The 12,543-nt window shown below is 32.5% G+C and overlaps 1 protein-coding gene across 3 annotated transcripts in view; it reads left to right on the forward strand.

Annotated features, from left to right (window-relative positions):
- The first annotated feature begins 4,844 nt into the window (after nucleotides 1-4,844).
- LOC133192000 (ecotropic viral integration site 5 ortholog-like) overlaps nucleotides 4,845-12,543 on the forward strand; it is a 29,021-nt gene continuing 21,322 nt past the window's right edge. Inside the window, exons 1-5 of one of the 3 annotated variants that reach the window (XM_061327818.1) lie at nucleotides 4,845-5,067; nucleotides 7,445-7,602; nucleotides 10,713-10,748; nucleotides 11,073-11,158; nucleotides 12,299-12,523. In XM_061327818.1, the coding sequence (XP_061183802.1) occupies nucleotides 4,901-5,067; nucleotides 7,445-7,602; nucleotides 10,713-10,748; nucleotides 11,073-11,158; nucleotides 12,299-12,523 (672 nt within the window). In that variant the 5' untranslated portion in view covers nucleotides 4,845-4,900. Of the gene's footprint in view, nucleotides 5,068-6,242; nucleotides 6,351-7,444; nucleotides 7,603-10,712; nucleotides 10,749-11,072; nucleotides 11,159-12,298; nucleotides 12,524-12,543 lie in introns of those variants that run through there. The other 2 variants (XM_061327820.1, XM_061327819.1) reach the window with 2 other exon arrangements.

The raw sequence follows: 12,543 nt of genomic DNA on the forward strand, positions 1-12,543 counted from the left end.
GAAACTAAAGAATATATTAAGATGTTAATTGTTAATTAATAAGTGTAGTTCTAATTAATACAGTTGTGTTGCGGACACTACAGTAATAACTATATACCACATTCATTTATTGTTTTCACTTTTTTATTTCATTAAATATTTTTGAAATGTAAAAGATTTCTCTGATATTTTGCTCCTTTGATAATACAATTAGTTAACTGGATTAAGATAACAAATGGTGATTTTTGTACAAGAATGGATATAACACTTCAAACTTACTGGTATATATATGGGTTTTATTTTCCAGGCCGGAAAGCCATTTTTGACTAGCCTTTTTTATTTCCCTATAATATAACACCATTTACTGTACATATAAAACTAGTTAGAGATTACAATTTTCAGTTTACTCCATTAAAACCTAATGTGGTGTCATATAGCAATATTTCAATATATTGTAGTGTCCGCAACAATTTCAATACTGAAAAAAAATTATGGATGCCTCAGTAAATTCTTTAATTCATTGAATTTATCTATAAAACTATTTGTTATAACTTCTTTAATTGTATTAAAATAAGTAAAATCATTGACATTTTTTAAAACTGCAAAACAATTATACATCAAGAAATAATTAATGGTCCTTGTTAAGTTGTTATTTTCATCTCAATAAACCACATTTTGCATCTTTTTATATGATACGTTTTCAAGAGTTGATCCTGTGGTATATAATTCAGCCTAGAAATGAACATTTATCAACAATTATTTTTATAAAAATGACAAAAGATTATTCTTATGGTTACTTGTAGTGTCCGCAACAAAAATGCTATGCATTTTCAAAGCTAGACAAGATACAAACGAAGATATCCAGGGTGTTATGACAAATGTTTTTGAAATTTAGAAGTATGCATTTTAATTTTCACATGATAATTATATAGGTCTTATGTGTGATTGTAAAGGTAGATAAACTTAAGGAAGGGAAATAAATTAGGCAAAAAAATTAGCAAGTCATTAATGTGAATAAAATTTTTGTTTTCAAAGAGAACCATGAGATTTCTCTTTTATTTCACTTTTTCTTAAGAATGCTTATATAAAAAAATTTGGGACTCATTTGCATAGGTATTGTACTTTCTAGGAAACATGTCAATAATGTGCTGTTTGACTTTATTTTTTGGTCCAAGTGCAACACAATTAGCACAAATACTGTGAAAATGGCGAACAGGTTTATCTGCTAGAATGTACATGTCCCTAACCTGACACCATTCTTAAAACTTCTATTTTATTTGTTTTATATTTCAGTCAGAAGTTTAAAAATTTTAATTGGTTCTGTTATAAAATAGTTTTAAAAGTATACATTGATATACAAAAGCAAAATGGGCAAATTAATGGGGGGAAAGGAGAAAATGTATGGCAAGACCGGGAATCGAACCCGTGACCCCTGCATCACTAAGGACAGTAAGGTGCTCTACCAACTGAGCTACCCCTGCATCACTAGTCAGGTGCTCTCCATGTACTGTACGTGATTTAGCTATCCAGGCTGATATCCATGGCTTAAACCAGAACAGTATTACATTAGTTACATTGAAAGAACATAAAATTTAATAAATAATTTATTTATAAATAGGATTTAAAGGTTTTATTTCATTTTTTTAATTTTTTTTTTTTTATAATTTTCATGATAATGTATTAAGTTAAAAAAAATGGATCCGATGCAGAATTATTGTATCATAAAAAATCTCTATATTCAAGATCTACAATTTTTATTCAGAGAATCATAGAATTATGTACATTACTTGGCTAGATTCTTCTATGTAATATTTATTGTATAATTACTATTTCTTATTTTTACAAAGTAATAATGATCATGTTTATTACATTACATCCTAATCATTCAAGGATATCAATTAATCCTGTAGTTTGTTACTATTCAGTAATTTATGCACTTTAAAGGTCAAGGGATAGTCCTTGATTTCATTTTGTATAATCATGCATTTGAGTCTATTCATAATCATGTCATTTCATTCAATGTTTTCTCACTTGCACTCATGAATCTATCTATCTATCTATCTATCTATCTATCTATCTATCTGTCTGTCTGTCTGTCTGTCTGTCTGTCTGTCTGTCTGTCTGTCTGTCTGTCTATCTATCTATCTATCTATCTATCTCTCTCTCTATCTCTCTCTCTCTCTATCTATCTATCTATCTATCTATCTATCTATCTATCTATCTATCTATCTATCTATCTATCTATCTATCTATCTATCTATCTAAGAATATGATCTGAATGAGCACATATATAAGGAATCTAACATGGTAAATTATTGTAAGTTAGATGGCTTTAAAAATTTGTTTGGTTGCCCTCTACCGACCGACTGGCTACAAATGGCCCGACTCAAAACTTTTTTAATCTCCAGGAAGCAATTTTTTTTTTTATGCATTCCGGAAAATAGATTTTGAAAATTCAGCATTGATTTTGAAATTTTCTCTGAATAAAAAATTTCTCACCTACCTACTGACTCAATTTTCTCATCCAGAGTTGGAAGATGGCAAGTAAACATTATTTTAAAGTTGGCCTTATCATTTGCAGGAAAGTTAGTGAATATTTTATCGATAGAACTAAGAAGATCAATTATTCCGACTCACTCTGGGATGAGAAGTTTGTCAATTTAGATTGTTTTAGTGCTATTTTTTTTATCATAATGTATATAGTTTTAGTTGTATAGTATTAAGCATGCTGATAGACTTAAATACTTTTGTTACCCTGCACTTAGGAAATCATTTCATGTAAATATACATGTACTAGATTAGAGATTAAATATCCAGAAGTGTTAATCTGATTTTTAAATCAAACCTTTATAGCCCTTGGCCACACAGATGGCCATTGTAAGCCACAATTATATTTTCCATGTACCAGTATTGTTTATATGTAGCATGTACTATATAGTTAAAGAATTACAGTACATGTATGCATTTAACCTATCATTTGGTATAAGTATAGTTACATTGTTAAGCAGTATTCATATTTTTTAGCATAAGTGTTACCAAATATTTTTCCTGTTGCTTACAACACTGTAAGATTATACCGGGTATTTGAAAAGCTAGCATTTAAGATGAATTTTTAGATGTAAAGGAGAGGAACTCTGCCTGCAATAGATAATTTCCAGCTATGAGGGTTTAAGTCATAAAAGAAACAGCTTAATAAAACATAAATGATTTAAACTTAAAAAGTTTTAATGTGTGGTCAAAGCACAAACCATATGATTTATATATTCTGTCATTATATGACATGCTTCAAGTGTTAAGACAGTGATATAGTGTAAGAAAGAGATTCACTGAAAGCTAATACTTCCTTAATAAATAGATACAATTTTTTACAACACCATTTTAAGAAGAATAAGGAACTTATATATGATATGGGCACAGTCAAAAGCTATGACATTCTATAGGTAAAAGCCATTGCACGAGTGACTGTTGCGATAACTAGCTGGGGGCCACAAGAAATTGACAAGTCACACTACGGGAGACGTAAAGGTTACTTCATCCTGGTATGAACTCATGTAGGTGAATGAGAGAGTGACAGAAAAAGTTAAAAAGTGACGATTGGTTCAGACTGATGAATGAGCAGTAAAAACATTTTGTTTTTCGGGCGGATTTATTACCAATTTTCTTCAAGATCTTGTGTTGTATCTGCAGATACAAGTGTGCATTACATCATACTTGTCTTGGGATTATTGGAAGATTTTTCAAAAGAATTTGTAAGTTGATGTCAGTTTCATGTAGTTTTCACTCTGTAAGAAAAAAAAAACCAAGGGAACTATCTGGTAGGCACTATTGACAGTCTTTTTATGAAAGGTGAGTAAAGTGCATATATGTACAGCCTAATATATGATACAAGGTTAATATTGTGGTTTTATGCAAGACGACGGAAGCTATACATTGTAGTAATATGTTGTACTAAGTGATTAAGAACGATGCATGTGCGATTAAGGTAGGTATGGCACAAGTAAATGTTTGTACTGCCATCAATTTACTTTCAAATCATCACTAAAACCTGCATTTCATATTGCTTTTCTTTTTGATAGAAAAACAGAAAGTCATTTTATTAAGTGGTTAAATATTGGCAGCTACGTAAATCTCTGCAGTTGTACCGGCAGTAAAGTTTCAAGCTAAATCAAAAGTGTGTGATGATTCATGACGAATTATCAGACACTGACTTTCTCATGATAAGGATGAAGCATGTCACTGTGGAGATAAGATGGGGTTTTATGTGTATTTATGTGTATTTTCCATGTCTGTACCAGTTACCAATCTAAAATGCCCCCAGTTAATTCAGGAATGAGCCCAGGGATAGCAACAGTGTGACCCAATATGGCTCGGACAAATTAGTCACAAAATGCTTGAGCATATACTTGACTGACTCTGTTTGGCAGGTTATTTTTTAAGGGTTTTTGTGGTAGTCAAGAATTTTATATGTGAATTTTTAACAATTCATTGTATTCATTGACACATTAATTGACAATTAATTTGACATTTGCTTAAAAGGAATGGATTTTTCTAACAATTTCTTTTTAGACGATTGTTATGGGATGTTAATGTACACTGACATAGAAAACTCTGTATTTGTTTAATTGCTGGTCCTTGGTTATTTTGCTTTACACATTGAAGGTTTCTACATTAAAAATTTACACAAAGTGGAATTCAGTCCACATTTTGAATATAGATTCCATAGTGTATTACACTGAGAACGTGGATTGCTTTTAGATTATTGCTTATAGTTGACAGTTCCATAGATAGATATTGATCACAGTAATGAAGTGTGGGAATATAATGTTTACGCCTGGTGGGTACTGACACCTTGTTTTGTCTTGTAGACTGCAGGGCTAATCATGAGCACAGAATGAGAATACACAGAGGCTAGATTGTCTCAATGTCCACAACTGATGTCCCTGTGTCCTCCTCAGAGTCTGGGGTTTCCGATGCAACCGTCTCCTCAAAAACCGACATCCCCGAGGTGTCCTCAAAACCCAAAGGACAGAGTGCTCAGGAGGAAGATGAACATGCAGAGCTTCTAGCCAAGCTAGAGCAGGCCAATAAGTAAGGAATTCAAAATTTTGTTATTCTAATTGATCCTGTGGAATTTCACAGGCTTGATGTTGCACTTTTTTTTTTAAATCAACATGCCTAGCTACATGAAGGAAAAAAAATCTATTTTGTGCACTAGATATAATTAGTTCAGTAATGGTATATGGATCCTATTCTTTGATGGTATGGTTAATGGGGTATTGATATTGTTTTTGCACAGGCATGTATTGTTTGTGAAGTATGGAATCTGATAATTAATATATCTGAAAATATTTCATTGAGAGAGACTTTACCTTATGAAGGAACGAATGAGGGATGGGTTTGAATGGGGGGTTGGGGTTGGGGGTTAGTGAGAGGATCATGTGCATGAAACTGTTCAATGATTCTGAAGACATTCTAGGTTAACTTCCACAGATGTACTGTACTCTCTCTCAGAAAACCTTGAACTATATGCAAATGGAAGAGACAAGAGAAAATGAGATGGATAAATTTGAAGCTTATTTGCATCCATATCATACATCTTTAATTCTGATAGCTTCACCAAGAAAAGGTTAAGGTCATTTCTTGCTTATAATACTATAGTTTGTACTTATACTGCCTATACTTGCTAATTTAGTACTGCATGTTTTAAGCTGAATTGAATATCAGCTGGACAGAGTTGATATCTAGCTCTAAGAACAACTTAGCTGAAACACTGATCTATGAAGGCCAGCTTACCATTAATAGAATATTTAGCATAAAGAAGGTTGGGAGGGTGGTCGACAAGTCATTATGTCAGAGGCATATTTCATTAATGCCAGAAATTATCATTAATCTTTTGCCATTTCTATGTTTACATTTTTAAATCAAGTTTTAAAATTCCCTGTTTGAAGTTTTTGTAAATTTTTGATATGCAATTATACATATTTTCAGCGCTAGCAAATAGGAATACCAAGTATATTAGTTTGCTCTTCATAACCCAAGCTAGAAGCCCCTTCTCATTAGAATGTTAACTTTATTTACTGTATGTGTGTGACTACTTGTAAAATACTGATGATGAGTAGACACTTGAAAACTGATTATAATGTGAGCAGTAATTCAGTAACAAACCCGCCCCTTTTTTCCCGGACATCTACAACTTAATCCCAGTTCCTATTGCATTTCCTGTCCAAACCTCATTGGGTTTACTGTCAAATACAGTTATACTCTGTCATGTTTCCCAGAACTGTGGACAGACTTCAGAATAAATGGAACGAAAACTTCAATAAGTTTGTCAATGATGTCGTAAGAGGGAGTCGGAATGTTATATCTGGCAGGTAGAGGAAGTGTGAATTTTATTTTATCTTTGATTTCAAGTCACAGAAGCTGGTTGTTGTTTTTTTTGTTTGTTTGTTTGTTTACGCTGAAGTACAAGTGGTGTACTAGAACAATATGAAAAATTTTGAACTCGGAAGTTTTCTGGGAGTATATTTAGTGAAGTTGTGTTGTTATATTTAATTAAGTCTTCAATTTATAAGAGATGTACTCAGTTTATTGGCACTTGTGTATACATATTTAAAACTGAAAAGGGGGAGGGTTGGGGGGGGGAGGGTAATGTAAAGCAGTTTTTCATTAGATATTGCTTGTTTTCCTTTACTGTTCCAGAGAACAAAGTTAAAAGAGTTAGCAGCAAGTTATACAGTGAAGGTTTTATATAGGGAAGGTTATTATAAATCATTATTTTCAGAGCAAAATAATATGTCCATTTCCGTCTGTATATCATACCATATGTTTACAAACATCTGTGTGGGAAATTTCCATAAATGCAAATTGTTATATACGGTAAGGATAAATTCTATCTTGTGGTTAAAAAAAAGCCTTGAAATTACTCTTTACAAATGATGAATTGCCGGCATTGTCATTCATTTACATAAGGTAAATGAAAAAGATTGCCATTAACACATCAGATATTGCTTTGTGCATGTGGTAAATGAAATGTTTCTTTTATTGAAGAACAGGTAAGCCATGTTGATTGTTAAGCTGTCACCAACTTATTAATCATCTACTGCTTATAGACCTGCTTTCCTTTGTCTCTATGCAATAATTATAACCAATCTAAAGTCCTTAATGAGTGAAATACGACGAGAAATATGGTCTAGAAACTTGTTACAAGCGTGGTCCATAAATGTCCATATTGTACTAAAAATGTGGCTTACCAGTTGATTGTTTAGAGCCAAAAAAGTAGATATACATTAATCATTTTTAGTAAAGCAAGTCAGATATATTAGTTATATGTTTTTTCACCTTATCAAATTCTAGGAAACATTATGTATGGGAGCCAAAAGCTATATAACCATGAGAAGATGGGGAAATCAATTTAAGAGATGATCTGTGACCAGATATGAATAATATATTCTAATTTGTGTTTTAGATTACTGGAGGCAGATGAAAAATCCCTGGTGAGCCTCAATGTTGCCCCCTCTCCAACCCCCAGTCACTCCAGAAAGGGGTCAGGGTCCAGTGTGGTGTCCAGTACATCATCTAACAGTCATTACAGCAACCAGCAATCCACTGAGGAACCAGACAATAGTATGTACAATGTAAAGAAATATGTACAGTGATATAGATCTATAGAGAAAGCAGAAAACTGCACATATAATGTGTACAAAAAACAATAATATATACCAGTAGAAATATAGAGAAACAGCCAACTGTACATATATTACATGAACAATGGCATTCATACAATATTATCTAGAGAAACCAGGAAAAAATATATAGAAGCTGTGTACATTGTATACCTGATGAGAAACCAGACAACAGTATCATTTCAATGGCGGATTTAGAGGGGGACCCAGGTCCCCCCCCCCCCCCCCCCCCCCCCCCTTGTGTCCAAAATATACATAAGATTTAAAAATTCAATTTTTTTTGGTGTGGCTGTGGGCCCCTACCGCGACCCCAAACTGGTCACCCCCTCTCTCTCTCCCCCCCCCCCCCTTTTCAAGATTCCTGGATCCACCACTGGATTTGAACAAAGTACATGAACATACAATAACATCTACAAAAATGCCAAATGTTATGTAGATATGAATGTAAAAACAGTAATGAACTGTATATTGTATGTACAGTAACAGTATACAGTACAACTGTATAATATCTACATCAAGGCAACAGTATGTACTCCTGAATAGAATAATCTGTGCCTAACTGCTAACATACACTGTATAAAAAATAAGATATATTTATACAACATATGTTGCACATACATATAGTCTAATCACAGAATACATTCAGTGGTACTTGGTAGTCTTTATAAAAGCCAAACAACAGGGTAAGCAGCTACACTTACATGAAGTTAAGTAAACTTGCAATAGCAGCATCTTAGAACCTGGTGAAAGATTGTTAGTACACATTGTGGCAAAATTAAAATCTGACTGTGTATAAATTAATACCACAAAATTATGACTTTAGTGAGGTACAGCATACCCTCTGTGTCTAAATTGATATATTTAATGACTTGTCTAAAAAAGGCAAATTTAAAGTGTTTGTCTCTAGGGTGATTTAGAGGGAGATAAATGTGAAAATTTGTGGCTTTAAGGCCATATTTATGTATGGCGTTTAAGTATAAAACTTAGAAATGTAAATTTAAAAAGAAACCCTGAAAAATTCTCTGTTGAATGGTTAAATAAGATGATATATACTAGGGATGGCAATCGAATACAGAATTGCTAATTAGTTAATCGCAAGACGATCCGACTGATTAACCGGTTAATCGTATCAAAATACACATTTTCTTGATTTTTTTTCAAGTAGCTCTACTTATAGTTAGATGTTAGAAAAATTCTGTTTATCTTGATCAGGAAACTAGATGTACATATATTTTATTTCAATTTCAATTGACAAGAAAAAAAAGAACACCATGAAACATGCCTGAGAAATCAGACATTGATAATTTTCCACAGCAGATGTCACACAAGTTCATTCTGCATCATTGCCATAATCAAAATTAAGCCTGAACTTTCAAATTTACAATGTTTGTGTAATAATATAATTTGATAGATAACTGCAAACAATAGTTAGCAAACAGCAATTTGTTTCATATCATTGAGGATGGTTTGGGTAACGACACGTTGTTTATACAGTAATTAACACTCACAAACTGACCAATTATTTTGCGATCTTAATCAGGAAACCAATAGTTACCTCCAAATAAGCTTAAACAGATATTAGAAAACGCTAAATTATCAATGTTTATGCAGAAGTTTCATTTTTTAAGAAAGAATTGTTAGAATATTGCCTTCATATTTACATATATTTTATTTTTTCCAACTAACCAATTACAAATTTTCTAACCGATTACCATAGTTCTGACCGAGTAATCGGTTAACCGGTTACAAATTGCCATCCCTAATACATGTATATACATGTAATACTGGTATACTACATATCTAGACTCTGTGTAATTTGTGGGGCTGCATTGTGGGGCTACGATTTGTAGAAGGATGGGAGTATATGACTTTATTGGTTTTAAAATTCCCATTCTTTTGACTCCTTAGCATATAGATTACACTAAATTTATATAGTAATGATTGATTTAAATTAATGATGCACAGTTAGATTTAATCAGTGTGATATATATGACATGTGGAATACTTGTAGCTGTTTGATACATGTAAGGACAAATTAAGGTTTATATGGTTAGATTAATGAACCAACATTGAGAAGCAAAATGAGTTAAAGCATCAGGTGCTGATTATAATATAGAATTTTTTTTATTCATAAATCAAAGAAACTTAGCTTACCCTGACCGTGCAAGTCCAAAATTGAATTTATTTTCTGACAAGGTTGGAAATTAAACATCAAATAGCTAGTGAATTTGGTCTATTTGTAAATTAAATGATATATGGAAATGTATAATGTAGATTTAGAATATATATTTAGATTTTATTTCCTATTCAAAAGTGGGTATTTCCTGTTATTTATGATAAATTTTGATTGAAGTAAATACTTAGCAGTTTATGTATGGATCAATTATTGTTTGCAGATCATAGCCCTGGTCGTGATCTGATAGGGAAGGGAAGTATTTTTGTAAAATATTTGAAGTAAATTGCAGGAAGAACAATATTTGTTGTCAAGGCTGGATTGTGTATTGTCACCTTAAAAACAGACACAAGATGGCTCCTTTCTGGAGCATGTCATATGCGTAGAATGACACTGTTCTATGGATTATGCATAAATTAAAACCTAAGCGCAAAAAATCGTTCGAAAAACTGTTGAATAACTTGACATCGGCAAGCACCGTATCTGTAGAAGACCAAGAGGATTCTGGGATAGGTGAGATATGGAAAAGAAATATGATATTGTTTAGAAATATTTTCAGAGCCTGGATTTATTAATACCAAAGGAAGTACATGTATATGTTAAGTATTTAAGTTTCCTAGATACTGTTTATCATTCCTATGCATAGTACGTTTTTGTTTCCTCTTAAAAACGAGGAAAATTGTGGGCAAGAGTTTTAATAATTGAAATAATAATCATACAACTGTTGTTCAAATGTACATCCCTCAATCAAGAATAAATTTACCCAGTAAACGTGCAAATGTGCTCGCTATCTCTTTTTACTACATGTATTTTTTTATGCATTATGGGTCAAGTTCCATACACAGATTCTGTCACAGTGACATTTTTTTGACTTCTAGCAAAAAGACCAGAACAGTTGCGAAAAACACCACCAGGTAGTCTTGTTTTATTTTGTTCCTTAACCCACGGCCATTCAGTTAGCACCCCAGCCTCATTCCTCAAGCAGCTTTCCTAATTGAACTCCTTTTATATAGAGTGTATTATGTAAACCCCAAAATTGTCACCACAAAATACCTATGTACTCAATGCATACAAAACATTTTTCCATTGCATAGACTGAAGTATTTATGTTGTACTTAAAAAAACACACACACACAAAGAGAAGGAAGAATATGTGTCCAAAATATTGAGTTATGTTAATCTTTTTTCCCTCTTACCAGCTGTTTAATCTTATTAATATTATTAATTTTTTTTTGTAGACACTGCAACAGGAAATGTTTGGGAAATATGGGGGAAACTTGTCAATGACTGGGACAGTGCAAGAAAGAAGACTTCACTCATCAAGGTATGGGACAGGGGCCAGGAGTGATTGATGTTAATTAATTTATCCAGGCTTGATTGAACTCTAAATCACAGGATGACAGGTGTCTCAGGGTGGTGTGGCCAAACTTGAATTCATTAGGATAGATCTATATACATTGTTCGCACATTCTTGCACTAAATCAAAATCACTTGTGTAGTGTTTACAACACAGCCATGATATATAAAATTATACATGTAAGATACATGTATCTGCAGAGTTGGATCATATTGTTGTCTTTTAGAGTCAAAGTAAAAATCTTAACATTAGGAAATACTGAGGAATTGTCTTAAAAAAGATGATCTATGGGTCATTTTAAAGAAACTGAAATGTACAATACATCTTGTATTTGAAAACAGATAGTGCTGAATAGCTTAAGAATTCTCAAATTCTTTTAATTTTAATGTTAAAGTAACATAAATGAATTAGAATATGATATTGAATCAACTTTATTGTCCAACAAAATTCTTCGAAAAAATGAAATTTAATGTGGTTTTTGAAAATTAAGCTATCCCATAGAAATCTTCAGTTATTTTCCAGATGAAAAAAAATCATAAGCAAAACTGGCAGTGCAATGGTAATATTTGTTTAAGCAAAATAACAAATAGGTAGGTTATGCCCCAAAACTGTAGTACACAGATGACAGGATCATTATTTAGTTAACATGAAAAAACACACATTGACAAATTAACAAGTGTCATAACACATCTGCCCACGTTGTTCTGAGGTAAGTTAACAATAATACTGAAAGATAACATACGTTATAGAGGACATTGTAATACAAATTTGCAATAAATCAAGACCTTACTTTTGTTTTTTGTAATGCCCATTCATGTTTATTTTCTTATTAAATGAATGTTGTACTTAAAAAAGCATTTGTTCCCAAGATCTTTGGGACAGCAAAACTGTTTTTTCTGTCCATAATCCATCACTTTGGACAAAACATATGTAGAAGGTTTTTTTTGCAACTCCAAATTTCTTTTACCAACCCAACCCTGATATTATGAATTTAACTGTATCTAGAAAATAATCATTTTTTTTCAATACATTTTTTAAGTTGAAATATTAAAAACTGTTTTAAGATTCCTCGCAGTTGACTGAGTATAAATTTCTTTCTCTACCCAGGAGTTGGTAAGGAGAGGGATCCCTCATCACTTTCGAGGCCTGGCCTGGCAGCTGTTACTGGGAGTTCATGACTCCCCCCACAAACAACAGTATGTGGAGTACCTTAAACAAACCTCCCCTAGTGAGAAACTCATTAGGAGGGACATAGCCCGCACTTTTCCGGACCACGACTTCTTCAAGGAGAAGGATGGACTGGGTCAAGAGAGTTTGTTTAATGTTATGAAGGTGGGTTTGAGTCTATGATT

This window comes from Saccostrea echinata, unplaced genomic scaffold, assembly GCF_033153115.1.
Source record: "Saccostrea echinata isolate AGI-Se365-2 ecotype Australia unplaced genomic scaffold, CSIRO_AGI_Sech_v1 ptg000025l, whole genome shotgun sequence".
Taxonomy (NCBI): domain Eukaryota; kingdom Metazoa; phylum Mollusca; class Bivalvia; order Ostreida; family Ostreidae; genus Saccostrea; species Saccostrea echinata.